The sequence below is a fragment of the Octopus sinensis genome, linkage group LG3 (assembly GCF_006345805.1).
Source record: "Octopus sinensis linkage group LG3, ASM634580v1, whole genome shotgun sequence".
Lineage (NCBI taxonomy): Eukaryota > Metazoa > Mollusca > Cephalopoda > Octopoda > Octopodidae > Octopus > Octopus sinensis.
Genome location: NC_042999.1, coordinates 77,853,742 through 77,881,683, shown reverse-complemented (window position 1 = coordinate 77,881,683; position 27,942 = coordinate 77,853,742). Strand labels below are relative to the sequence as shown.

The following is a 27,942-nucleotide window of genomic DNA, read 5'->3' as shown; positions in this document are numbered from 1 at the left end:
ATTTAAGCATAAATGGCAGTTATTGCTCTCCCCTTCATAGAGATCTACTGTACAGAGCATAGACCACTGTAATTTATATTCAATACTTTTTAAGTTTATGTCATGTATGTATTCCAAGAGTGTTGTTGCTGCATGCCTTGTGTTATAATTTTTATGCAAATTGCATTGTTTTTTTAAAATCTTCATTCAGAGGGCAACTCTGGGATCTTAGAAGTTTCAGTTGTGTTTGTCCTGGCTGCTATGTGATGGAGTTATTTTTATTGTTGAAACTACTATCACAACCACCACCATTATCACTAGTAGTATTAGTAGCAATAGTAACAATGAGTTTTATTAGCATTAGTCCCCTCTTTGTAAAGTGTAGTTATGTTTGGTTTAGTTTCAATGAGGTTATGTGTAATATTCAGTACGCTGGGTGCATCAAGATGTTAAATTAGCTACACCTGTAGTAGAAATGGCACTTTTATGCATAATGTTGATTACTAAATATTGCTTACAACCGAATTCTTCTATTTTTTTTCTTTTGAGGGGGATCGTTTGTCTCTTTGATCTAAGCTATAGTGGTTTCAACTGTTATGTGCTAAATTTGGTGTAATTGAGTAGGATAGTTTTATGGGTGTGTTGAATATCTTATTGGTATTTGTGCTGGGATAAGCTTTATTTAGGATGTCAAGGATATATCCGTCATACTTTTCTCCATTTTTGTTGAATTATAATCCCATCTCTTTTCCTCTTTCCCTACACCATTTGCTCTCTGTCGACTTTTTTCTGAACACATAAAAAGTTTTATCATCTGTCCAACTTTAGACGTTTGATCTCTGTAACAGTGTAATAAAGTGAGCCCCAATGATTTGCTGTGGTTAAGCATCCAATTGGACTTGGAACATCCAATGCAGAGGTTCCAAACAACCACAACAAATGTACACAGAGAACAATTTATACAAATTGTGCTTATAATAATTTCTCATATATATATACATATATGTATACACACACACACACACATACATAGATGTATGTAGAAGGTTGAAAAGAAACACATGCATTGATATATATATATAAAATCCAAAGAAAATGAATGGATTTAGCACTTCTTTATTATTAGTTACAATTGTTTTGGTACCACTTCATTTCTAACATCATTGCACATAAATAATTTCATTTGAAACGTTATGCAAAATGTGCAGTTAATTACATTGGAGTGGCACTTCATCAGACTTGCATCAAAAGGTGCACCCTTACATTATATATAAATATACAGACAGACACATACACAATACATTAATAAACAAAGATATAAAAACTGGGGTTTTTTCTATGTACACAGAAGACAATGAGCAATCATTTTAGAGTCAAATTTAGTTGCAGTGCTGCAATTGATGTTAAACTGCATTGTTCTTTATCTTGCTTTTTAAACTGCAAACTATCAATCTTTACTACTACTGCCATCATTTTTACATTCATCATCTTCCTCCACCTCTTCTCGTTGATGGAGCTGGAAATACACAGAAGAATTTGTTCAATATTTAAATAGTTAAATAAGGGGGAAAAAACAGAAAATGCATTTGCAGGTAATTCAAACTTCTATTAATTAAAAGAATTTTTTTTAGATCAATATATGATGACTATACGACAGCTTGTTTGAAAGAGGCTTGCTGCAGCTGTCGAAAATACTGAAAATTCTTCAAATCCAAAGTGTCGGCTTTTACTGAATTTGAAGATTTTGATAAGATTATAGACTCAACAAGTTTAGTGGGTGCAAATAAGGGTAAAAAGGAGTTGGACATGTAACCAAGCTACCCTTTCATTTGTAAAGATGCCCTTCAGTACATGAATTGATGTTTCTAAAATAATTGTGGATTAACAGACTCAGGGTCCTCATCCTGAAGACATTAGCAACAACCAAAATGATGAACCCTCTCAACTACACCTCTGAAAATTTTCGTAAACCTTGTTTAAGATGAGGACAGCTGTTTTAAGAAGTGTCGACTTCTGACTGTGGAGGGAGCCTGTGGAAGATGCAGACCCAGGAAGACATGGGATGTGGTGGTGAAGCATGATCTTCAAATGCTGGGCCTTGCTGAGGTGATGACAGGTGATCAAGACATTTGGTGATGGGCCATGCTTGAGAAGACTCATCAAGCCAAGTGAAATTGTAGTGGTGGCTGATGCCAGTGTCATGTAACTGGCACCCATGCTAGTAACACAGAAAAAGCACCCATTACACTCTTAGATTGGTTGGCATTAGGAAGGGCATCCAGCCGTAAAAACCATGCCAAATCAGACTGGAACTTGGTGCAGCTCTCCAGCTTACCAGTTTCAATCAAACCATCTAACCCATGCTAGCATGGAAAGCAGACACTAAATGATGATGATTTAAGTTTTGAAATTTAATCATATTCATGGATAGAATATATCAGAAAATATAGTATATTGTTTATGCTGGTGACCGTTTCTGGACAAAGGCACAGACATAGCTGTGTAGATGAGAAACTCGTTTTTGCAACTCCATGATCTTGGGTTCTGCATTTCACCTTGGGCAAATTTCTTCAACTATATAGTTTCAGGCTGACCAATGCTTTGTGAGTGAATTTGATCAATTGCAACTGTAAGAAAGTCTGTTATGTTTGTGTGAGTGTATGTGTGTGCGCGTGTCTTTATCTTTGTTTTCCTACTGCTTGACAACAAGTGTTGGTCTGTCTACATCTCCTGACTTAAAAAATGAGTACTGGGATTGATTTATTTGACTAGACCTTTTAAGGCTGTGCTCCAGTCCAATGACTGAAATCACACAATATAGTAGTCCTGGGAGTGGAATTGGTGGCGATAACAATGACATGCTTTTATGCACTGTAAAACCAAAATGAGAGTTTCTCTCTTGGTAATTATTACAGTATTGTGAGTTTTAATACAACATCCACTTTTAAGTGGTGAATATTTTACATTTTGGTATTAATACTGCTCCTGTTGCTCTCTCACTCTCATATATATGTGGTCAATGCCAAGTCCGCCTGGCTGGGTCCCATGCTGATGGCACGTAAAAAGCACCAACCAATCATGGTCAATGCCAGTACACACTGACTGGCTCTTATGCCGGTGGAACTTTAAAAAGTACCATCCAAACATGATCGACACCAGTACCCCTTGACTGGCTCTGTGCTGGTGGCACGTAAAAAGAAAGCACCCAGTGCAAACAGGAAGTCTTTGAGAGGTCAAGTTCTTTCTAAAATGAGGCTAAACCATATTTCTTGCACAAAAGAGAACTTAGTGTTACTGTTTTAGGTTCAAAAGTGGGAACTATTTAAAGTATGGTTTCATACAACTCAGGATTTGGCAACAGGAGTGGATGTCTGCTGTAGAGCACTTTAAGAATCAATTATATTAATGCTAGTACTTGACTAGTACTCATTTTTTTCCTGTTTGGAAGTTAAAAAAAAAAGGTGAAAATCAACCTAAGTGGGATTTAAATTTAGAATGTAAAGAACTGCAACTACATACTGCATAGCTTTTTGCTCAATAACAATAACAAAAACAAAAATTTTACCTCACGAGCTATTTCTGTAAAAACTAAAGCCTTAGCAAGTTTGTCTTCTTCTGTAATAGGTTTATCAAGATTCCAATACGTAAACTGAGGAACTCTGGCAACAATAGAAAATTGTCTATCTTCTTCTTCAGACAGTGGTACTTTTTTCTCTTTTACAATCATACCTGAAAGTGGATTTCGGAAAATAAATAAGCATATGTGTACATACACATTCTTTTACTGGCTTCAACCATTCAGCTGTTCTACAATGTGTGTAAGGTGTTTTGGATTGCAAGAATGTGTGCTAAAATTGTGATCTCATTGGGTGAAGTCCCCTTACCAATGTGCAAAAAAGAAGCATGAAAATGTTAATAAGAAAGATTATTGAATGTTGAGAATGCATGGAGTAGAGATGAAATGCTCTAAGTAGAAAAAGAAGGGTTGGTCACCCAAGTTGATAGCAGTATAGTAGATAGAGTGATTAATGCTACAAAGGTAAAAAAAGGCAACTGGACCACCAGGTGCAGTCACTGAGATGTTGAAAATATCGGAGAAGGTACGTCACATGGTAAACAAGTGCTTAGCCAATTGTGCAGCACAGGAAGGTGTTGTAACAATATCGTAAACTACTATAGAGAGGAAAAAGTACAGAGACAATAAGTTGATAGACCAGATTATGAAATTTACTGAAAATGTTTTCGCACAAATAATCAAGAAGAGAGGTACACTAGATGAAATGCAATTTGGTTAGGTGCCTGGAAGATGTACTAGCCCTTTCTAGTGAGATAACTGCAGGAGAAATTCTTGGTTAGGAATAAGCTACGATACAAAGCATTTATTGACTGGCAGAGTCCAATAGTCTGTAACAGAAAAGTTGCTGCTAAGAAAATTAGGAATAGATGAATGGCTTGTAAGGGCTGTTCAAACCATATACAGAGGCAGTCAACAAGGTAAGAGTTGGCAGTGAGTATAGTGGACTATAAGCAGGAGGGGACTCTTCTTCAGCCCCTTCCTGTTTATTATAGTCCTTTGAACCCACCAAAAAGGAGTTTGCTAATAATCTCTTTCTTACAGTTGAATCTATAGGAGATATAGAGAAGAAACACCAGATATACAAACATGACTTGCAATCAAGATGCTTTGAACTAGACTAGAAAATAGACTAGAGAAAATAGACAATGCTGCATCTCTCACAAATGCCAACCAGGCCTGGCGATTTGAGGCTAACGACCACATGATCTCCAACCACTCATTCCAGCGGTGAATGCCGTAGACATGAGGGCCTAGGTTGGGTTCCAGAATAGCCTTAGCTGTCATCAGCCAGGTTTTTCATTGTCCACCACATCGTTTTCGCCAACCCTGAAGGGGAGCTGGGGCAATTGCTTCGTAGATGAATTCAATCAATCCTGCCCTCTCATGCTGGTTACCTAACTTTCTTGCTCACCCCAAGGAATATCTACCATTACTTCTTCTATACTCTCCTCTTAGATCACCTGGTATTGAAATCCATAATCCACTGCTCTTGTATTCATCACTTTCTTATAACTTACACCAATCTATCAACCCATTCATTTCTACCATCACTCTTTCGTTTCTCTCCCACTCATCCTCATTCTTTTGTCACACCTGTCACTTCTATTCATCTCCTCAGTCAAGTAACCCTAAATGAACAAACATTTTACAGAGCAGCAAGGGCTCAAATCTTCAGGGTACATGGCAACTCCACTATTGTTGGTAGTATACTATGTAAACTGGTAGATGGCAAATCATTCATTTTTGCTGAAGACATGACAGTTTTTCTTAGTAATGGTGCCCATGATAAAATGAATGTAGTACAAAAAAAGCAACTGGTTTTAAGAACAGAATCCAGCCATAGAAACTAAGCAAAAATGAAACATATGAGCAATGTGCAGTCCTCCAACCCATCTAAGTGAATAAGAGCTGATTCAGAATGGATCAGAGGCTAAAGCATGTTTATGAGTGAATTTATGCCAATCACTTGTGTGGCTCTTTCCTGGATGTGGCCTATGCTATGTATGCGTGGAATAGCAGCACCATCCCAGATATGGAGCAATTTTCCATTGTTGACCTTACCATAATTCTCGGGGGCTGGAGTACTTCTGATCTTGAAAAGAAGGCGTTATTGGGATGTGGTCCTTATAATGCTAAAGATGTACTTTTGCAAGGCCTGCATGCTTCTCATGTTTAAGAGCATGTGGTGCAATGATTTCTTTTAGATATCAGCAGCATTTATGCTTTCTTGCCATTAAATGAAACAAGATATTCTTACTGGAAGATGCTTTCAAGATATCTATTCATGGAATCAGTGCAGATTTGATGTGTGAATGATGTATGGTTGGGGAAGATTAGTAAAGAATGGAACGTTATATCATTTACATAAAAATTGCATTGTGGACATGATAGCATTGATGATAGAAAGAAGAGAGAGCAGTGGACAAAAGTGAAATTAGCCAACAAACTATCATAGCAGAACTGGAGCCAATAGTTACTACGCTTCAAGACAACTGTATGCCCTTCAAAAACCAACCACTTTATAGTGTACTGCAGGGGTTCCCAACCTGATCCATGTGGACCACTAGGTGGTCCATAGGAAAATCCGGGTGGTCTACAGGAAAATTCAGATGGTCCACCTGAAGAATTAAAATTTTTCTGTACACGCACATGGAGCACAAATGAAATATGCTTCATCACATATGCATGCACACATACAAGTTCACTCATTGCCCATTGGACAATTAGCTATTCAATCATACACGGACGCGTACAATCAGATCCATGTTTGCGCACATTAAAAACACAAAAAATTGTGTGTTCTTGGCCGGTCAATGCGATCATGTTTTCTACCTGAATTTTGAATTGAGGATTACTCATGAAACCGCAGTTCTTACAGCTTACCCAACATATCGTATTATCTCTCCAGGTACGTACATCTTTATGCAAATTTTAGTCTAATTGTAATCTGCAGATTCTCAGTGATGGTGGATGACAGCACTTTTGACTACAAATGTGTTGTCCTTGCCTTTGCTTGCTATGTGAAAGCTACTGCAGTTTGTGAAAACCTACTCTTTATGAAGATCGTACTGAAAAACACAGGAGAGATGATCTACAATGCAGTCATGGACTGTCTTACTAAAAATGGCATTGATTCCCTCAACCTCATATTAATATGCACTGATGGAGCACCATCTATGATTGGCAAATCCCAGGGTTTTGTTGCCAGATGGATAGAATTTAGTCCCGTCTTCACAATTCATTGCATTCTCCATTGAGAAAACCTGATAGTAAAAAGAACCAGAAATAATATATTTTCTGAAACTCTAGACTTAATTACTTCTGCAATAAAAAAAATTAAAAGATCTGCTCATTAACCCTTTTGTTACTGTATTTATTTTGGGATGCTCTGTGTTTCTCTCAATTATTTTAGATATAACAAAGAATTAAGTAAAATAACTTCGTTATCATTAAGCTGGTATTAGGAACATAAAGTGTGACTAAGGTTTGGTGGAAGATTTTAATTCAAAACTAATGAAAACAAGACATTTGTACTCAGAGCCAGATTCAGCCGGGTTGGTAACGAAAGGGTTAAGACAGGCATTTTCAAGAAGCTTGTAAAGATGAAACATTCAACCGTCTGTTGTATTCGATAGATATACACTGGCTATCAATGGGAAGTTGTCTCAGACGTTTTGTGGCACTTTTTGATAAAGTCATAGAGTTTTTTCAACAGACTGATCCAACTATGACAGCATCACTTTCTCAGAAAAAACCTGTAATTTTTTATTTACATGAAATCTTTCAAAAACTTAATGATCTCAATATTTCTTTACAAAAGCAAAACATCAACATTGTACAAGCCAGACACTTATAAGAACGTTTGTGAATAAACTCGTTCCTTGGAAACTTCAAATTGAAGATCATAACTTTCTGCAGTTCGCAAACTTAAAAATCGTTGTGGTAGATAACGACTTGCACAAATATATAATCAGGCACCTATCTTTCCTTCATGAAAACTTCAAAATTTGTTTTGAAGATTTTTTTGCTTTAAATATCCCAATTTTTGTGGACTCTCTTCACACAATGTCTATGAATGATATACTTGTTCAACCAGAATGCGTTCAGATGGAGCTATGTGAGACGACGGTAGATGATAATCAGCACAAATCATCTGAAAACAACTGGGTTGAGGCTTGGTTGAATCATTCTCACGAATATCCAAAGCTGTCTGAACAAGTCGAGCCTTTTATTATAAATCTCCCGACATCCTACTTGGCTGAGAAGGGATTTTCCTCCACTTGTTCACAAAGTAGTGGAGGCATTTGAACCTTGATAACAATGCTGATTTGAGAATTCACTTGAGCCAAGGATTTCTCAGCTTGTGAATAAAAAGCAAGCTCAAGAGTCTCACTGAAGGTTTCTTGACGTTTTTCCTGACGACTTGTCACTGACGTTTTTAAGTTAATTTGTTATATTTCCTCAAGCATTTACATGACCTTTTGTACTGATCCCAACTTTCACACCTCAGATTTTTTGAATTTACCCTTCACATTGTTATATTTTAATTGTACAGCTTTTCTTTCTGAATAGAAGGGGGTGTTTTCCATGACTCAGTAACCTTTTCTATTCGATTCTATCTATCAAATAAAGCTTTCTTGAGAATTTGCTAATTGGTTTTGTTATTTGTTCTCTGTGATGTTCCTTTCAAGAATGAAAAAAGAACTTTCATTGCAAAGTGAAAATGATACTAATATTTATGAGGAGCAGTTCTTTTATAATAAATTTAAAATTTGAGGTGGTCCACAGGAAAAAATTACTTATTTTGGTGGTCCACAGCAAAAAAAAGGTTGGGAACCCCTGGTATACTGTGTGCATTTCATTATGGCTGAAGCACTAAGAGGTCACCCTGTTCTTAACACTAAAGAGTTTTCTCAACCTTATGTTGTCTCTGTTCATTCCACATCCACTGTATAGTGTGTATTGGATGTATTTCATAGCAGCACCAGCATTAGTGATGTTGCCTTCTGCAATGTAAGACTAGAGAGTCCTCACTACTTACTGGTGGATTCATTAGCTCAAAGCAACATGACCCAGAAAGTGAATATCTGAGAGAACAATGACAAGAAAAATCATGTTATGTAGATTAAATGAACAAGGTTAGAAGTGGAGTGAGAGAGTGGTAGAAAGAGCAATGCCTATTAATAAAGATAGGCAATGTTAGAGATGATGAAGCCTGGGAAGAGAGAATGATGGTAGAGTGTATTGGGTACAGATACAATGAAATCCTTTATACATAGGCATCATGATGAGTGAAAGAAGTAGAGGATGACAGCGATGGGGAATGAATAGATATGGCTTCAATATCATCCCTCATTAAATGGACAATAAGGTACAGTGAATAGGAGAGAAGGTTAAATAGGTTAAATGCCATACCTAAGTCACATAGTCGTAGGAGTGGCTGTGTGGTAAGTAGCTTGCTTACCAACCACATGGTTCCAGGTTCAGTCCCACAGCGTGCCACCTTGAGCAAGTGTCTTCTGCTATAGCCTCAGGCCGACCAAAGCCTTGTGAGTGGATTTGGTAGACAGAAACTGAAAGAAGCCCGTTGTATATGTTTGTGTGTCTGTGTTTGTCTCCCTAATATCGCTTGACAACCAATGCTGATGTGTTTACATCCCCGTAACTTAGTGGTTTGGCAAAAGAGACTGATAGAATAAGTACTAGGCTTACAAAGAATAAGTCCTGGGGTCGATTTGCTTGACTAAAGGCAGTGCTCCAGCATGGCCACAGTCAAATGACTGAAACAAGTAAAAGAGTAAAGAGTAGACAGCATAGTACATAATATCATTTCTTTTTACTCAAAGCAAGAGAAAGAAAATGGATGTACTGAAATTTTCTCAACTCACTTTCATATCCAGGAGGAGGTGTCAAAATTTTACCATTTAAGGGACGGCCTCGAAAAGATGCTGAGAGCTCTAAAGTAAAATAAAATAAAAATATATTAAGAATATAGAAAATCATTGAAACCAATGAATTCAAATTAGTATTAATTAATAACATATCTCTATTTTCGTTAATCCAGTTAATATAAAAATTAGTTTATGGAGAGTATTTTATTTTATTTTAGTTTAAAATAATTTTTATTTTTAGCTTTAAATCATTCACCATAATTCTATCTTTTTTAAATATTCTCCAGTGGGTGATTCTAGGGGCATTTGGTTATTATTTCTAGGTCAAGTAATCTTGTTAATTTGGTCACAGCTTGAGGAATATTACATGTACTTAAACATACTAGCTTGGCCTACTAGAAATAGCATCTAAATTTCCCTCAAATCACACACTGGATAAAGTAGTAGTCCCAGATACACTCTTGATAAGATTGGTGACAGCTGGAAGGATTTTAATCATAAGTCTGCTCTCATATGTGTGTGTGTGTGTATTCATTTATTTGTTTCAGTCATTTGACTGTGGCCATGCTGGAGCAACACCTTTTAGTCGAACAAATCAACCCCAGGACTTATTCTTTGTAAGCCTAGTACTTATTCTATTGGTCTCTTTTGCCGAACTTCTAAGTTACAGAAATGTAAACACACCAACATCGGTTGTCAAACAATGGTGGAGGGACAAACACAGACACACATATATATGACAGGCTCCTTTCAGTTTCTGTCTGTCAAATCCACTCACAAGGCTTTGGTCAGCCCAAGGCTATAGAAGACACTTGCCCATGGTGCCACCCAGTGGGACTGAATCTGGAACCATTTGGTTGGTAAGCAAGCTACTTACCACACAGCCAATATATACATATTTTATATTTATGGTGATGTGAACATGTAGGTCACAAGACTAAGATCCTCTTCCACTAAATAAGACTACAGTAAAGTGGGAGACAACTTTATGTTAAATGACATAAAAAGTTAAAGTAAGAAAGGAAGGACTAGAACAAATATTCTAGTCCCCTTCCTTCACATTTTAACATTTCACCACCTAGTTTGAAACTGCCTTGCTCTCTACAATAGTCCCGTACATTCAAAGGAATCTTTGTCTTGCAAGCTACAGGGCAAACTCACGAATGCTGGTATCACAAAATGAGCACCCATTACATCCTGTAAAGTGGTTGGTGTTAGGAAGGGTATAATATTTGCTTATGATATACACATAACATATACATACATATTCAGAAACCATCACATCAGTATAACTCCATAAACGGAGCTAAAAGGCTAGCATGTCTTTTTGCTTTCTTGAACTTATTTAATACACACAATGACATATAATGCAAATTTCAAAGTGAAGGTCGTTGCCTTTACAAACTCTTCAAACAGCATTCTTGCAGCAAGGATGAATAGAATAAATGAAAAGCTGGTGCATAATTAGAAGAAAAGAGGTCAACTTGAAGAATATATCTCAAAATATGTTCTCAGAGCTGGCATGGCTGTATAGTTAAGTTTGTTTTACAAATACATGGTGCTGGGCTTGATACAAGTGTAGCATTCATCATCATCATCCTCATTTAACGTCCGCTTTCCATGCTAGCATGGGTTGGACGGTTCAACTGGAGTCTGGGGAGCCCGAAGGCTGCACCAGGCCAGTCAGATCTGGCAGTGTTTGGGGAAAGTATTTTTCTACTGTAGTCTTAGATTGACAAAAGCCATGGAAATGGAATATGGTAGACAAAATCAGTGCAAGAGTTTGATGTGTACATGTGTGTGTGTGTGTGTATATATACATGTACACACACACACATATATATATATATATATATAAGACCACTTTTGGTCATGAATGATCATGGTACTGGACCTAGAAAGTTCCCCTCCAAGACACAAATTTGGGTAAATTTGTTTGTGGAGGACCAGCAGTTGCCCATGCATAGCAGTCTTCCCTATCTATGTCATCAATGTTGTCCAAGGGAAAGGCAAATGCTGATATAGCTTGGCATGAGTGACATCACATCTTATTTCTACAGTTGACTTAACTGGAACAACATGAAATAATTGTCACATATTACATATACAGATATATATATACACACACAAAGTACTAATACAGTGTCCACGTTCTTAAGTTTATAAATTAATTTACATGCATACATTTACTATACATACTTATGGCTAAGTTATGCAGATAGACCATGTGGTTAGACTACAGGTCTCTGTTGTTCATTGCATTTTTCAAGAGTAGCTTTGAACTGGAAATAACAAGCAAAACTACTCAAGTTGCTCTTCATTCCCTTCAGCAGACAGAACCTTTTGATTTAATCACAGTAACTATTTAATACAATGAAGGTAAAGAATATTTACTAAATATATGCATGTAGCATTTATTTACAAATGGTGAATGTTGTAATTATTAGTAAGGAAACCAAAATAGTAATAATGCTGAAAAACGAAACAAAATTTCTATTATTTGTCTTTCCTAGATTTGGCATTCCAATGACAGTGCTGTCAAATAATGGAAGTCAAAGAACTGATGAAACCAGTTTAATTAAAAGGGTTGGGTTGATTATATTCTTATAAAGAATAATTTTTAAAATAGTATGTTTTTAACAGATTATTCTTTGTCACTCTCATTCCAGTAGATGTTAAAACTAGGAATCTAAAACCAACAACATTATTGTTCCTCATTTGTGATATAAAATAAAAATAACAGTTGGATCTACAAGAAATAATCAAAACGTTCATACAGTAACTAGAAGTAGCTATACACTCAAGTATTTAAAAGTGTTTATCTGTCTTTTCTTCAACTAATAGGGCTAGGAGATGTTCATAGAGTTCAGTGCCCTTAATTAAGGTTAGGAAAGCCTACATGCATAGGTTCATTGCTTGATGCATTCACAGTAGAATATACAAACACTGCAATGACAGTGTTTATACACAATTGTGAATTTAATGTCACTGGGTGGTAATAAGTACCACAATCATGTGGACAAGACACATATAAATGGAAGCAAAAATATGAAAACAATATGGTTTTCATAGCCCTGGGATTCAGAGTGCCTGTCCAAAAGCATTCTCCTTGCCACCCTGTGGGGCATTGCCTTTTCCATTGTCTGCTGGGACCACAAGAGAATGCAAGAATTTCGTAGCTTACTACACGAACAATAAAATTAAGAAAATATATTCCAGTTTAAACAATGATTGAATAAAACAACACCAGCAACAATAAAGTAACAATAACAACGGTGATCACAATAACACTGTGGCTACAGAAGGTAACCGCAAGGGCAAATACTGGAGTATGGTACAAAAATATTTCTTTTATATGGTTTCTATGAGTAAATATTCTTCCTAATACCAGCCACTCTGTATTTTATCGTGACAAGATCACAATAGAGGTCATGCAGACGCAGGCTTTCGTGCCACAAGGGAGGTTACTTACTGTATTATGTATAACACTATAACCATATAAGTAGTACAATATACTAAGATGAATATTTAAGAAATAATGATTAGAATTATCATTTAATGCCCGTTTTCCATGCGGCCATCACTTGAAATAAATATATTTTTGGCATAACTACAGATTTCAGCCCCCCCCCCAAATTTGGATGAGCATAACTTTCAGAAAAATGAATATTTTTTAATGAAATTTCCTACGAATATGTGTTATATCGTAGATTCCGAATATACAAAATTTGGGGGATAAAGTGTTTTAGGAGGGGGTCCAGTGGGGAATTTCGGAAAATTCACCGGAGTCCACTTCAATTCGTCTTAACTTTGAAGAAAATGAATATTTTTTACTTCGGACTATGTAGAATCCGAGGACATAAGAATTTTGGTGGAAAACAATTGGGAGTTATTTTTGAGAACTGTTCCCCACTCGCGAGTGTTTCTGAACAAGTCCATATTTGTTTCATTTTCTCCATTTTGCGCGTTTGAGCATCCGTAGATTTCTACCACCCACACACACACATGTAATTAAAAAAGTTCAAACGGTGAATTATTCCATGCAATATCATGTTTATTATAGATATTCTATAACAAATTACACTTCTATATTTAACTGTGCGTGTATATTCCTTATTTTTGCTTCTGGTGTCTTCTGCCTTTCTATTAGAAACGTATACCTGGGAATTTACTTAAAGTGAAAAAAAAAAATCGTATGAAACAGATAAGTCATCTTAATAACATGAAATTTTATAGAAATACCATTCAAACGACACACATTACGATTATAAAGAAATTAGTGGCGAAATTCTTTTCCAAAGGGTGAGGAGAGGGCTTTTATTGAAAGAGGGTAGAAACAAACATTACGTACTAGGGTAGCTGTAGAAAGTTGAATGTGATTTCGGAATATAACGAGGCAAAATTCGAATCTTGGGAATTTTCCGAAAGTCCTCTCCCCACCGCAAGATTTTTTCCCACAAATTATAGTCATAATGTATACCATTACAAAGGTATTCATATAAAATTAAAAAAAACAAACTATTATGAGGGAAAAACCCGAATTTTGTGAATTTTCCGAAGTCCTCTCCTCACCCCGTTGAAAAAGATTTTCCCCACAAATTTCTTTATAATCGTAATGTATGTGCCGTTTGAAAGGTATTTCTATATATAATGAGTTTTCTGGTGAGGTCTTCATTTGCTTTTATTGCCTGTTAGTTGCTTCAGTAGAAATGTACGGATGCACAAACACACAAAACGGAGAAAATAAAATAAATATGGATGAAACACCCACGAGTGGGGGGAACAGTTCTCAAAAGTAACCCCCAATAGTTTTCTATCAAAATTCTTATGTCCTCGGAATCTACATAGTCCGAGGTATATTTGTAGAGAATTTTATTTAAAAATATCCATTTTCTTGAAAGTTAAGACGAATTGAAGTGGACTCCGGTGAATTTTCCGAAATTCCCCACCCGACCCACTCCTAAAACACTTTTCCTCCAAAATTTTGTATATTCGGAATCTACGATATAACACATATTCGTAGAAAATTTCATAAAAAGATATCCATTTTTCTGAAAGTTATGCTCATCCAAAGTTGAGGGGGGGGGGCAGAAATATGTAGTTATGCCATATTTTTATCTAGTCTGGGGATAATGAGGAATTATAAAAATACACCCATTTATGAAATATTTACCTTTGATTAATGCATTCCCAGAATTCACTTTCAGCTAGATAGCGTCACAAACTTAGGGATTATCATTTACGTAAGTTATTTACACTGTACATTGAAATGACAGCCTACATTTATAGTTGAAAAAAATGTTTAATACATATATATCTCATCCTCGTCGTTAAATTTAATTTTAATGGTGGTGCTCCAGCATGGCCACAGTCATTGGACTGAAACATATAAAAGCATAAAAGAATACAAAAAAATGAAAATAAACTTAGTTACACTGCACAATCCTGTGAAATATATAACATAGTGATCTCCCTTGTGGAGATGAACCGTATGAGAACCGCTTTTTGTATAAAAACAGATGGAAACTGGTAAAAATCATAACCTAAGTCGACGATCAGTTGTAGCTGTTAAATAAATATTAAGCGGACAGTAATAGCTCATCGTAACAATTGCGAAACTCGGCAAGACTTCCTTTTGTACCCACCAAAACACCTCTTTTTTTTTTTATTTAATTATTTTTTTTTCTACACAAACACCCGTTTTCGGCTATGGAGAATACGAATCTGCAAAATAATTGACAAAAATCGGCATTTTGAAATTACCCCTCACCCACCTCAATTCTTCCTTTTAAACTTTTTTTTCAGAAATTTCTTTTTTTTGATTTTCTGATATTTGTTACGCCCTATATTAACCAAAATATGTAGAAAAAATACGGAGATTATTATTCTGAAAAAAATTTCCAAAAGTTTTTCTGGTTACGGAAAAAAATGAAAAATGAAGAAATTGGGTAGGGGGGGGGGAGAGCAAAAAATTTCAAAATTCCGATTTTTGCAATTTTTCAGAATCTCCGTATCCGAAAGCGTGGGTTTTTAGCAAAAAAAGTTTTAAAAAACAATAATTTGCAAGAAAATGGAGGGGACGGGAGGAGTCTTGCCGAAATTTTTACTGATAAAATTTTCAGAAAAGAAAAAAAGATAGCTTTCGTCCAGTGGAAAAGGAATAATTGAACAAATTCTAGTGTCTTACTGATTCCTATTTTATCGACTACGGTGAAATTTAAACACTTACTGCAGAAATACGAATTTAAGTTCTGCAAGATGCTTCAACGACATCATCAAACAAGAAGAAATAATCGTATTCATATACCCTTTTTGTCGTCATCCTCTTGAATAGTTGTTTCAAAATACTTTTCAGCATTTGTTTCACCGCTGTACTTTATTATACAGGGCATATAATGACATCTATCAGCTACATCGGCTTGCTGCCACTTAGTCAAATCCACGTAGACAGCCATTTTGGTTTCGTATTTGGCGCGAAGAGCCGGATCTTAAAGGGGAACAACTCTAGTTTTCGTAAAAAGCCAAACTTTCGTATTTCCATGACTTTCCTATTCGTCCAGTCCTACAAACACTCACAATGCGACGATATGTTAAAGGTGGTACTGTAACATTGGGGACAGCTTTGGTGTTCTTTGGAACTTGGAACATTATCGGATTAACATTATATAAACGGTACATCGCTGAAGGAGAGAAGAAAGAACCTGGTCAATGGAAAAACGCATCTGGAGGTGAATGATTAACGACTTGTATAGTGTCATTATAAGCTTATCGCATTCTTTCTACATGCAGGTTTAGACATAGCTTTACTTTTCATTTTTAATATAGAATTCAGAAATAGTTGTCTTTTTTTCTCATTAGAAAGAAACGATGTTTGTTTTAATAGTAATTCTTGAGCAATATAATACATTTTTTTAATACAGATAATACGAGTAACACTTAAACTGTTGGTTATCCAACTTACTCCTAAAACGATGAAAGATTAAATAAAGCTTGGAGAAGTGGTATTTTAGGACCTCGAACTGCATATTAAAAATTTTGATCAATCATGTTGAATTTAGTGGTTTCAAAGTCAGACTACACAACCGGAAGTGACCTCAAACAGTTGCAATGTCGAATGTCTAATTGTAAACATTAAAACACCTTTTTACCTTGCCCATAAGCATATGTCGGCGAAAATAAAGAATACGTACACCCGGTGTTTAGGGTTAGGATTTTTGTTACGCCAAAAACGGGTGGTGTACGTATTCTGTATCTCCGCCCCTTTGTTGAAAATAAGTATTTTCAAAAGGTAGATAATTCTGTAAGGGGGGTCATTATATTTACTATCAAGCATTAGATCTGTTCTTGCTCCCTAGCCTCCAGGCAACGGAATGGGAAATTGGGAACCCAAGTATTTTACAGAACCGTGATTATATTATGTGATCAGCAAGATCCTCCTTGGTAGGGATACTTAGCATATGGCGGTATAATGAGGGCTAACACACACGTACAGACACACTACGTACGTGAGTGCGTGCTGTGCTTTTAGATCTTAAAGGTTATAAGATTGACCTATTTTCATTGACTTGACATATCTTTCCGATGTCTATATCCATGGAGACACTGACGATTTGGCATGAGGTGTCCTTTTGGTTCGCTAAGGTGGACGGGTTTTCTCAAGAACCTCATATTGCCAGACATCTTGGTCCATTGTCATCTCCATCAGTCCCAACATCTTGAGATCGGCTCTTACAACTTCATCCCATGTTTTCCTATATTCCATAGGTGCCATGTATGTGTGTGTGTACAGAGAGAGAGAGAGAGAGAGAGAGAGGGAGAGAGATCTTCTGGATATATATCATTATCATCATTTTAACAATCCACTTTTTCATGCTTGTATAGATCAGACAGAATTCATCGAGGTACATTTTCTATGGCTAGTTACTCTTTCTGCTGTCAATCCTCACATGTTTCAAGCAAAGCATTACTTTCTCATGGCCTGACATATTTTTCTGAGAGATTGAAAACGAAAGACACTGCTTGTATGATGGCGACACTCATTTGCATCTGTTGTGCAATGTCAACACAAGGTGACACAAATGTGCACACACACGCATGACAGGCTTCTTTTAGTTCCATTTTCAAAAGCCACTGATTGCTTAACCCAATGCTATAGTACAAGACACTTGTCTGAGGTGCCACATTGGGGTACTGAGCCTGAAACATGTGATTGGGATGCAAACTTCATGACTGTATAGCCATGCCTACACTAATAGCTATGGCCAGATTTATAAATATATATCATCATCATCATTTAACGCCTGCCTTCTATACTGGCATGAGTGGGACATATATATATATATATCATCATCATCATCATCATCATAAGAAAATGGAGAAATACATCCAAATCAAATATCAATTACCAGATAATACTCAATCACAAACTTTATTAAACCACCACATAAGAGATTGTAGGGTTAAACATAAAAAAGCAGAACAAATCAGTGTACATAAAGGAATGTACATAAAAAAGTGTACATAAAAGATTAATGTTGTATAGTAAGTAGAATATATATAAAAAAGAGAATATAAATATAAGTATAGATTACATCTTACAGCTGTTTTGGCCATGTAGATAAGTATGTCTCATTTTACCAATATTAGCCTTTTATGGTAGGTCAATATATAGATATAAATGAGACATTTACAAAAATATCATAAGGCCTCTTCGGAAATATACATATACATATGAGTGCATACACTCACACTCCTATACATATAAAAATATACATATACATAATAATGTAAATAAATAATATAAATTAGTAAACATATATATGTTCCACATTCAATGTTTCAGTTTTTCAACTTAATATTGTGATAATAAATATACACATATTAGTACCTAGATGCAAATATACATAGTCAATAGTACATTATATTACTTCCTACTAATTTCCAAAGTGTCATTAAAGTTAGCATCATTATCGTTGTCAGTACCATTAATGCTACCATTATTATCATTCATAATATTATTAATAACGCTTACATTAGGATCCAAAGTGGCACATATGTATGTCCGGGTTCCAGTTAGTAATTTTCCTTATGACATAAATACACTATTGGATTTAAATTTAAATTATCATTGTCTTCCTCATGGTTGGTCCGTTGAGAGCCGCCCGACCTCCACCACAACGCACAAGAAAAACATACATATCCTCATCCAACCCTAAACCCACACGTCCACATAAAAATCCACACACACATGCACACACATATGAATACACCCCGACACATCCCTACACATTCATTAGATTGCAGAGTGTATGTCTGTTATCGCATGGCTTATAGACAAATCAGTACACCAAGCCACTGGTGCTGGTGCTACACACACACAAAAAAGCACTCAGTTCACTCTAAAGTGGCTGTCATCAGGAAGGACAGCTAATCTTAAAGGCCATACAAATATGAGGCATTGGAGCAAGCTGTAGTCCAAACGCCTTAAATCCTGTCAAAACATCCAAGCCATACCAGCATGGTATAAGCAGACATAAAGAATGATTATGATGATTCAGGCATGTAACCTACTGGTTCATGTCTTGGATGATTGTAATGTTTTAGGCTCAGTTCCTAGACCAATTGGCATGTGTCTTTGAACAAAACACATTTTTTAATATTGCTACAATCTACCAAGGTGAAACAAGTATGAGCAGTAGCTGGGGGATAACTTTGTGCTGGACTGGGATAAGCTCCAACTTAATAAGCCTGTAGGCTCAGCACATGTATTAACTGTGCACACACACACACACACTTGATTTCATGTTGAATACACCCTGGAACAAGATGTCTGATGAAATGGCGCATAGATAAAGATACTATAGTCTGAAAATTCTAATCTCTATAGCAGTGTCTACTCTCAGTCATGTTAATTTTCTCTGACTTCCATTTACTTAAGTCTTACCTGTTCTGCACATAGTATCACCTACTGAGCAGCTAATATTGTGATGATTTGTTGATTATTCAATTCGTAAATATGAGAGTAACACTTTTCTCTCTTTTGTTTTATCATTGTCAGCTCAACATTATCTTCGGTTAATAAATTTTGGAGAGGGAAACGTAAAAAAAATAACTATCAGTGGTTTAAGTATCACCCAACAAGATGTCACACCTGAAGAGTTACAGAAAATAAAAGGTTATAATACTGGTAACAATGAGTCATAAAGCTACTTCAGGTAAGTTACTTTAATGTAGTGTAAAAGAGAGTGGGGAAAAGCAGAAACTGCAACGTGTTTGATAAAATGCCTTCCAGTCTATAATTATGATCATTTCTGTTCTGATTTCAAATTTTACCAAGGTCCATTCATCATTATCATCATCATTTAGTGTCCGCTTTCCATGCTAGCATGGGTTGGACGGTTCAACTGGGGTCTGGGAAGCCAGAAGGCTGCACCAGGCCCAGTCTGATCTTGCAATGTTTCTACGGCTGGATGCCCTTCCTAACGCCAACCACTCCGTGAGTGTAGTGGGTGCTTTTTACATGCCACCGGCAAACGCTGGCAAACGGCCACGGTCAGATGGTGGTTTTTACGTGCCACCGGCTCGGAGGCCAGTCGGGGCCGCGCTGGCAATGGCCACGATTGGATGGTTCGCTTACGTGCCATCAGCACTGGTATCACAGCTTTGCATTGATGTTGATCGACTTCGATTTTGGTTCTGATTTCCACTTGCCTGAACGGGTCTTCACAAGTGGAGTTTTGTGTCCCAAGAAGGAAAGGTATGCATAAGTCGACTGGCTACATCCCAGGTAGAGGCCACGGGTTATGGTCTCACTAGTCCTGCCGAGTCTTCTCACGCACAGCATACTTCCATAGGTCTCATTCTCTAGTCATTTCCTTGGTAAGACCTAAAGTTCGAAGGTCGTGCTTCACCACCTCGTCCCAGGTTTTCCTGGGTCTACCTCTTCCACAGGTTCCCTCAACCGCTAGGGTGTGGCACTTTTTCACACAACTATCTTCAGCTATTCTCGTCACATGACCATACCAGCGCAAACGTCTCTCTTGCACACCACAACTGATGCTTCTTAGGTCCAACTTTTCTCTCAAGATACTTACACTCTGTCGAGTATGAACACTGACATTACAAATCCATCAGAGCATACTGGCTTCATTTCTTGCGAGCTTACGCATATCCTCAGCAGTCACGGCCCATGTTTCACTACCATGTAGCATGGCTGTTCGTACACATGCATCATACAGTCTGCCTTTTACTCAGAGCGAGAGGCCTTTTGTCACCAGCAGAGGTAAGAGCTCTCTGAACTTTGCCCAGGCTATTCTTACTCTAGCAGTTACACTTTCAGCACACCCACCCCCGCTACTGACTTGGTCACCTAGGTAACGGAAGCTATCAACTACTTCTAGTTTTTCTCCCTGGAATGTGGTAGAAGTTGGTCTCTGCACATTTTCAGTGTTTATTGCTCCTGAGCATCTGCCACAAACAAAAACTATTTTCCTAGTTAGCCTTCCTTTGACATTGCTGCACCTCTTATGTGTCCATAGCTTACACTTGGTGCATCTTATAGAGTTTCTACCTACACCTTTTCTACAGATTGGGCAGGGCCATCTACCTGAGGGCGTTTGTGATTTGTCTACCTTCCTACTTATTAGGACTTTGGTTTTGGCTAGGTTGACTCTAAGGCCCTTCGATTCTAATCCTTGCTTCCACACCTGAAACTTCTCCAGTTCTGATAGTGACTCAGCAATTAGAGCAAGGTCATCAGCATAGAGGAGCTCCCAGGGGCATCCTGTCTTGAATTCCTCCGTTATTGCCTGGAGGACTATGATAAATAGGAGGGGAATGAGGACTGAACCTTGGTGGTCCCCAACCTCTACCCGGAATTCTTCACTGTACTCATTGCCAACCCTCACCTTACTAGCAGCGTCTCTGTACATGGCTCATACAGCTCTCACTAACCATTCATCTACCCCTAGTTTCCTCATTGACCACCAGATAAGGGATCGGGGGACCCTGTCGAAGGCTTTCTCCATGTCAACATAAGCCAGGTACAGGGGCTTATCTTTGGCTAGGTATTTCTCCTGCAGCTGTCTTACCAGGAATATAGCATCAGTAGTACTTTTCCTTGGCACGAACCCAAACTGCATCTCATCTAAGCTAACTCTCTCTCTCTAATTAGTTGGGCTATGACCCTCTCCATAACCTTCATTACCTGATCCAACAGCTTGATACCTCTGTAGTTATTTGTATCTAGGGCATCACCTTTACCTTTGTAGCAGTTGACTATTATGCTGCTACACCAGTCATTGGGAATGACTCCTTCGTGTATCACCTGGTTAACTATACGGGTGACTACCTCTTTTAAAACCTTTTTCCTGAACCATTTGATTCTTGAGATAGTATAATATTACCTCCAGTAATACCAAAGGTACAGCCGTTGTACTCACCATCTTTATTAACTATATTATTGACAAATTGTCTTCCACTAAGCATGGTTTAGTGGTTGGGTATTCAGCTCATGATTGTAAGGTTGTGTTCTGTTGTTGAGCAAGGCATTTTATTTCATGTTGCACCTGTCCACTGGCAAAAATTATTTGTTCCTGTATTTCAACGGGCCATGCTGAATCTCACTGAGAACTGTGTTGAGGGCACATGTGTCTGTGGAGTGCTCAGCCACTGGCATATAAATTTCACAAGCAGTTCTCTTGATCAAATTAGCTGGGACACTCATTGTTGTAACTGACGGAGTGCTAGTATGACTTCCATATTTAACTTTAAAATAGCAATCTACGTATCCTGTTTCATGTATACACACTGTCAATAAGCCAGTTTCTGCAGTATTTGTCCTAAGATAACATCTCTTATGCACCTCCTGTATTAAAAGCACAATAAATCTCAGAGAAAGAGATGAAAATTCATCCCAGTAATGGCCAGTGAGAATGCCAAATGCATTTTTGGCATTTTTTGGGCCTTTTCAATGACACACATTAATAGCCAGCCATATGTATAGATAAGAATTCACCGTCTCTGCTGGAAAAAGGGAATAAAACATTCACTGATGTTACAAATAGCTCCCTGACTTATTAAAAATCCTATATACGCAATTGGAGCCATATTGAATTTATATAACCAGCAACGTCTCATACATAATGTATGCATACTGACAGTAGGCCAGTTACTATAGTATTATGTTGCAATTACATCTCTTATGAACTTGCATCTACAGGATTTTTTTATCAGCCAGTGGCATGTAAAAAGCACTCAGCACACTCTGTTAAGTGATTGGTATTAGGAAGGGCATCCTGCCATAGAAACTATGCCACAACAGACAATTGGAGTTTGGATAGCTCCCAGCTGGCCAGCTCCATGTCAAACTATCTAACCCATGCCAGCATGGAAAGCGGATGTTAAACGATGATGATGAGGAGGTAGCTATTCTCAATAATAATGAATGTTTCATTCACTTTTTCCTGTGTCAGAGATGATAAATTCTCATCTGAGCATGTGGCTTCAAGTATGTACTATGGAAAAGGCTCAAAGAAGCTGAAATGCATCTTATACTCTTGCTGGCTGCTGCTGAGATAAATTTTCATCTCTCTCTCATATCTATTGTTTTTTTAACACTGCAAGTTCATGAGATATGTTATCTCAGGACAAGTAACTGGCTTGTCAACACTGTATACATTAGGTATGATTCATAGCTATTTTAATTAAATACTGCCTAACTATTCCAAATAGTTAAATTTGTTTACTCCTTAGTGTAAAGAGAAAATTGATAGATAACTTTTAAAGTTATATACACTTGTAGTGTATACTGTTTTCAAAGATGTTTAATCATGTAACTGTACCATCAGTACTAGCTGTGTGGATTTCACACTATCTAGCTGTAGAATATGATAAAATTAAAGTTTAATAGATATAATTTTGTTTGTAAAGAGCTTGATGGCTTGAGTAGTGGAAAACTGAACTAAGTGCTTTACATAATTTTGTTTCTTGGTCCTGAGATCTAATCCTACAAGGGGCAGTTTTGCTTTTTATCCTACCAGCTATATGTTTGGGTAAATTTCATCAACTTTGCAACTTCCTCACAGAATTTGGCTTCAAACCTATACAAGAATTTTTAATATTTTTAAAAATGTTGTTAAAGCACTGAAGTGATGGGTTGAATGTCTTGTAATGTTTAAGTTATGTCCCTCTAAATATTGGGTTCAAATCTATAAAACAAGTTCTGATGGTATAGTAGAGTTGATTCAATTGACGACACCTTTGTTTGCACTGTTGAATTACTGGAGACTGAGACTTTGGGTACCTTTGTATCACATTCCTAGAAACAATAGACTTTCTTTTAACTGTAACTGGGCCTTGTAGGATTAAAAGTACTTTTTTTCTACCAGTAAAAATAAAAATTGCAAGTGAAATGTGTCAACTGTCTTGAGAAATGTTTCTGAGCTGTACTGAAGTAACTGAAAACATGAGTTCATCAGTGAAAATATGACCATTTCAACCAATGTTGTTATATGATCAACTGTGATATATACAAGCTTTCTCAATTCTGTATAGTTGAATATATCAGTTTCTTCTGACTAGGCCTCAGATCAGACCTGACTGAGCAGATCTCTGAGCAAAAGATTTTCAGCCATGACCATCTTCTCATTTTTATTTATTCATTTATTTATTAGTAACTTCTTGGTAGGGTGTGATTTCAAAGAGATGAGACTTTTATTTTTTGCAGACTAAATGACTGTATAGGCCTTCTTTAGTTTGTTGAGACATTGTCAGTTTCTGAGGTGCTTATCTTTCCCCATGAAACTATTTTATTAAATGTATACATATTATTTTACAGATGTTCCAGGGGAAGTTACAATGAAGTGCAGACAGGTTGATTGCATTTATCATGAAAAAATTTGTCCAGTGCTTCACATTTGTGATGTGAATAACTGAAGGAACTGTTTTGCAACTGGTTTCGTAAAATATTATTTATTTATAATTATAACTTTTGTATAAATGTAAATAAACTGTTTTTAAAATATGAATTTGTATGTTGGTTAGGCAGAATCGGTAGAACAGCTGACAAAATGCCTTGTGGTATTTAGTCATGTGTCTTTAGTTTCAGAGTTCTCCAGAACATAAAGCATCATATTTTTGATGGTGACTCCATTGTCATTGCACTATTTGACAGCATCAGATCATATGGAAGGATTCCTACTGGTTTATTACAGTCTAGAAACTCAGATGGATAATTTACAACATTATCATAGCCTTAGGCTGACCAAAACCTTATAGACAAAGTGGGGGAAAATGCTCAGTGCATATGTATTATTTTTGTTTCCTTATCTTGACATTGTGAGATAGTAAGTAAATGTGCATTTCTGTTTAACAGGTGGTGGAGTAGATTTCCAGTCTTCATTGAAAACATGTTGACCATAGGAAAATATTAACTTGTTGGAAACAAGTGAAGGTTGGTGAAAGGAAGAGAATCTGCCTTAATGAATTCTATCTGGCCCATGTAAGCATGGAAAAGTAGGCATTAAATGATGATGACATCTTTTTAGTGCTAAGTTTTCTCCATCACAGAACCAGTTGGAACACAGTGTCTATATATGAATGTTTGGAAAGACTGAACCAATCAGTTTTTTGTGATTCAATAATGTAGCTGAAGGACAATTGGATTTGGTCATTGCAATCATTTTCTGGAAATCCATTTCCCACCTATAGTAACTAGATGTCAAACATACCAGTAGCATCATCATTATTGAAGACCATTCATAAATTGATGATAATGCTCAGTCACTGAATGTGGAGCCAGAGATAAGATAATTTCAGATAGCTGTTGATCTGGTTGGGCAGAGTTTATCTGAAATCACCAAGAACTGTCACTCTTCCAACTTAAGTGTGAATTATCTCTCTTAGGATCTACATCATTACTCGAATGAGGGGCATAAATAAAAGAAAATATCTACAATAAGGAATATATGCCATTGTAGACAATAACAGGAATTTATGATCTATAGATCTCAGTTTATAGCCGTCACTTCAAAATAAAGAGTGTCAGTAACCAACAACAACTTGGCTTAGGGATGTAGATGAATAAGTTACATTCCTTAACTGCATCTCTAATGAATAACCATCATCCATCTGGATGCATTAGAAGGTATAATGAAAAGGTTTATTTATTTTGTTTAAAAGCCAAAATCATTGTCAAACACATGCACACATACATTATCATCATTTAACATTCATTTTCTATACTAGCATTCATGCATATATCTGTTAGTTGTCAGAAAAACGCACACTCAATATGAGAAATAGAGGGATTATCATCATCATCATTTAATATCTGTTTTCCATGCTGGCATGGGTTGGAAGGTTTGGCTGGAGCTGGTATCATTGCATTGAAATTAAAGTTAATTTTATGATGATTCAGCTAAATATTTCAATTCATTCGTGTCATCATAGGTCTGGTTTACAAGTTCATGTTTAAAGTGTCTGATTCAGGATCTCTCCAGCTTCTGTCTCTTTTCCTCTGTCCTGCCAGATGCTCTGCTCTCCGAGCATCTGATTCATGATCTCTCCTGCTTTTATCTCTTTCCCTCTGTTCTACCAGATGCTCAGCCCTTCCTTAATCAGTCCCATTGATCCTTCAATTTGCATGCTTGTCCCGATCTTGTTGGCATTCACCACTATCTTGCTCACCTTCTCTGGCTCTTAAAAATATTTTTAAATAATTAAAATATTGTCTGTTGAAAGAAAGCTAAATATGGATATTTACTCTACAAACAATTCCTATTTTTCAAATCATATTCTTTTAAAAACACTTTTTAAAAATTAAAATATTGTCTGTTAAAAGAAAACTGAAATATAAATACTCACTTTACAAACACTTTGTATTTTTTAGGGTTATATTGCTTTTGGATTATTTTCCTATTATGTGGGGTTTTGGCTATTTATGAAGGTACCCACAAAAATCCACATATCTCTGGAATCCGTGGTCCGATTTATGCGAAACTTGTTTTGTTCCGTTTGTATTCACATTTCAGGGGTACTTTACTTTCAGAGCATTTTCTCATTATGTGCCAGTTTCGCTGTATTACAGACAAGCATGCATGCGAGCAAGCAGTCATAGAGTTTTTGTAGTATATAGACTGAACAGTGTATTATTGGTCATGGCATATAACTGGTCAGAACGTCATTGTCAGTTTCATGGCAACTATTGCACTTGGCGACATGTTGATTGGAAGCACAAAGCCTCTCTTATGCTAGAAATATATTTAGTCCTAATTGGCTCAATGTCCATAAAAGGAACCAGAATGAAAATCTATTGAAAATCATAACATTTTCCGGGAGAAAAGGTTATAGATTCGTTTAGCATTTAAACCAATCATATCAAGACAGATCTGACTTCACACCTACCCTTTAATGTCAAAACATGATTAATGCAAAACTATGTGAATAAATAAGGTTAATGTACATAACTTGGCTGACAGAATATTTCGTTTTTCTCTCCTGATTGGGTGATATGTAATGAAAGGGAGACAATTAACAACAAACACAGCAAAAGAAAACAGACATTTGTGAAAAGGAATATAATAATATATTTAATGTTATATGTAAGTTTTATATAATTGAAGTGGCTTTACCAGTCATGTCATAATTGAGCAATAAAGTTGGAAAATTATTTGGATTTAAAACTAAAATATTAATATATACAATATATGTATTTATATATATATAGATATTTGCAAGTAGTATTGCAAACAAAATAAAAGAGTACTCAAAACTTTGAGTAGAATAAACATGTTATGGTTAAAGTTGATTAGTTTTTCATTACTTCAGCTTTTATTGTGAAGTAACCAGAAAGCATTAGCTGTTATAGATACAATAAACAAACTCTTCTCTTCCTTGTCTCTGGCTCATACACTAATCATGAAATCTGGAGTCATTGAAAAGTAGCCACCTTTATAATATACATTTATGCATACATATATGAATGTAATTGTGCGCGTGTGTCTATATATACATATATAAATGTATATGTATATATATATATATATATATATATATATATATATATATATATATATGCATATATTCCTACAATTATAAATCCAGTTATCAATCTCTTGTTATTTTAAGTTTCAAAATGCTCAGACTTATCGATTATCTACTGTCAGACATTGATTGACATTTTAGCAGTTGTGTGGTCTCAACTAAGTGATATGTGTTGAGCACAAAAAATAGAAAGTCATCTTTATTCACATTTGGTGTATTCTGAGGAATCAGATTTTTTCCTTTCTGCAATTTATGATTAGCTCACTTAAAAGCTGCACTCTGTGCAAACTTTTAAGCTAGCTCTGTGGAGGGCCAAATGGCCCTGCAGTCTAAAACTAAAATAAGCTAAATAGCATGACTATAATACGTCTATAACAATTATATGCTCCAGTGGTGTTTGATCAGAGGTAAAGAATGTATGAGAATTGATTCTGTAATACAATCGTTCTATTG

At 36.3% G+C, this 27,942-nt stretch overlaps 1 protein-coding gene and 1 long non-coding RNA gene across 3 annotated transcripts; one reads left to right on the top strand and one right to left on the bottom strand.

Moving 5' to 3' along the window:
- Positions 1–1,079: 1,079 nt before the first annotated feature.
- On the bottom strand, positions 1,080–15,928 carry LOC115209934 (ribonuclease H2 subunit C). Of its 2 annotated transcripts, XM_029778569.2 has the most exons (4): positions 15,755–15,928; positions 9,445–9,513; positions 3,545–3,708; positions 1,080–1,495 (listed from the first exon to the last, which is right to left on the bottom strand). In XM_029778569.2, exons 1-4 carry the CDS (start codon positions 15,900–15,902, stop codon positions 1,427–1,429), a joined length of 450 nt encoding a protein of 149 aa, XP_029634429.1. In that variant the 5' UTR covers positions 15,903–15,928; the 3' UTR covers positions 1,080–1,426. The 2 variants fall into 2 exon arrangements, with proteins under 2 accessions (XP_029634429.1, XP_029634430.1); XM_029778570.2 differs by lacking the exon at positions 9,445–9,513.
- Positions 15,929–16,035: 107 nt separating this feature from the next.
- Positions 16,036–24,469, top strand: LOC115209935. Its single transcript, XR_003881339.2, has 3 exons — positions 16,036–16,175; positions 19,505–19,661; positions 24,284–24,469. It is a non-coding gene; the product is annotated as an uncharacterized LOC115209935 (long non-coding RNA).
- The last annotated feature ends 3,473 nt before the right edge of the window (positions 24,470–27,942 follow it).

What these genes read in the sequence shown, in the direction of transcription:
- LOC115209934 (XM_029778569.2), bottom strand. Translation starts at nt 15,902, where the DNA reads ATGGCTGTCTACGTGGATTTGACTAAGTGGCAGCAAGCCGATGTAGCT. An exon ending in AGAGGATGACGACAAAAAGG is followed by an intron (nt 9,514 to 15,754) that starts GTATATGAATAC and finishes ATTTTACTTTAG; the next exon opens with AGCTCTCAGCATCTTTTCGA. An exon ending in ACCTCCTCCTGGATATGAAA is followed by an intron (nt 3,709 to 9,444) that starts GTGAGTTGAGAA and finishes ATCCACTTTCAG; the next exon opens with GTATGATTGTAAAAGAGAAA.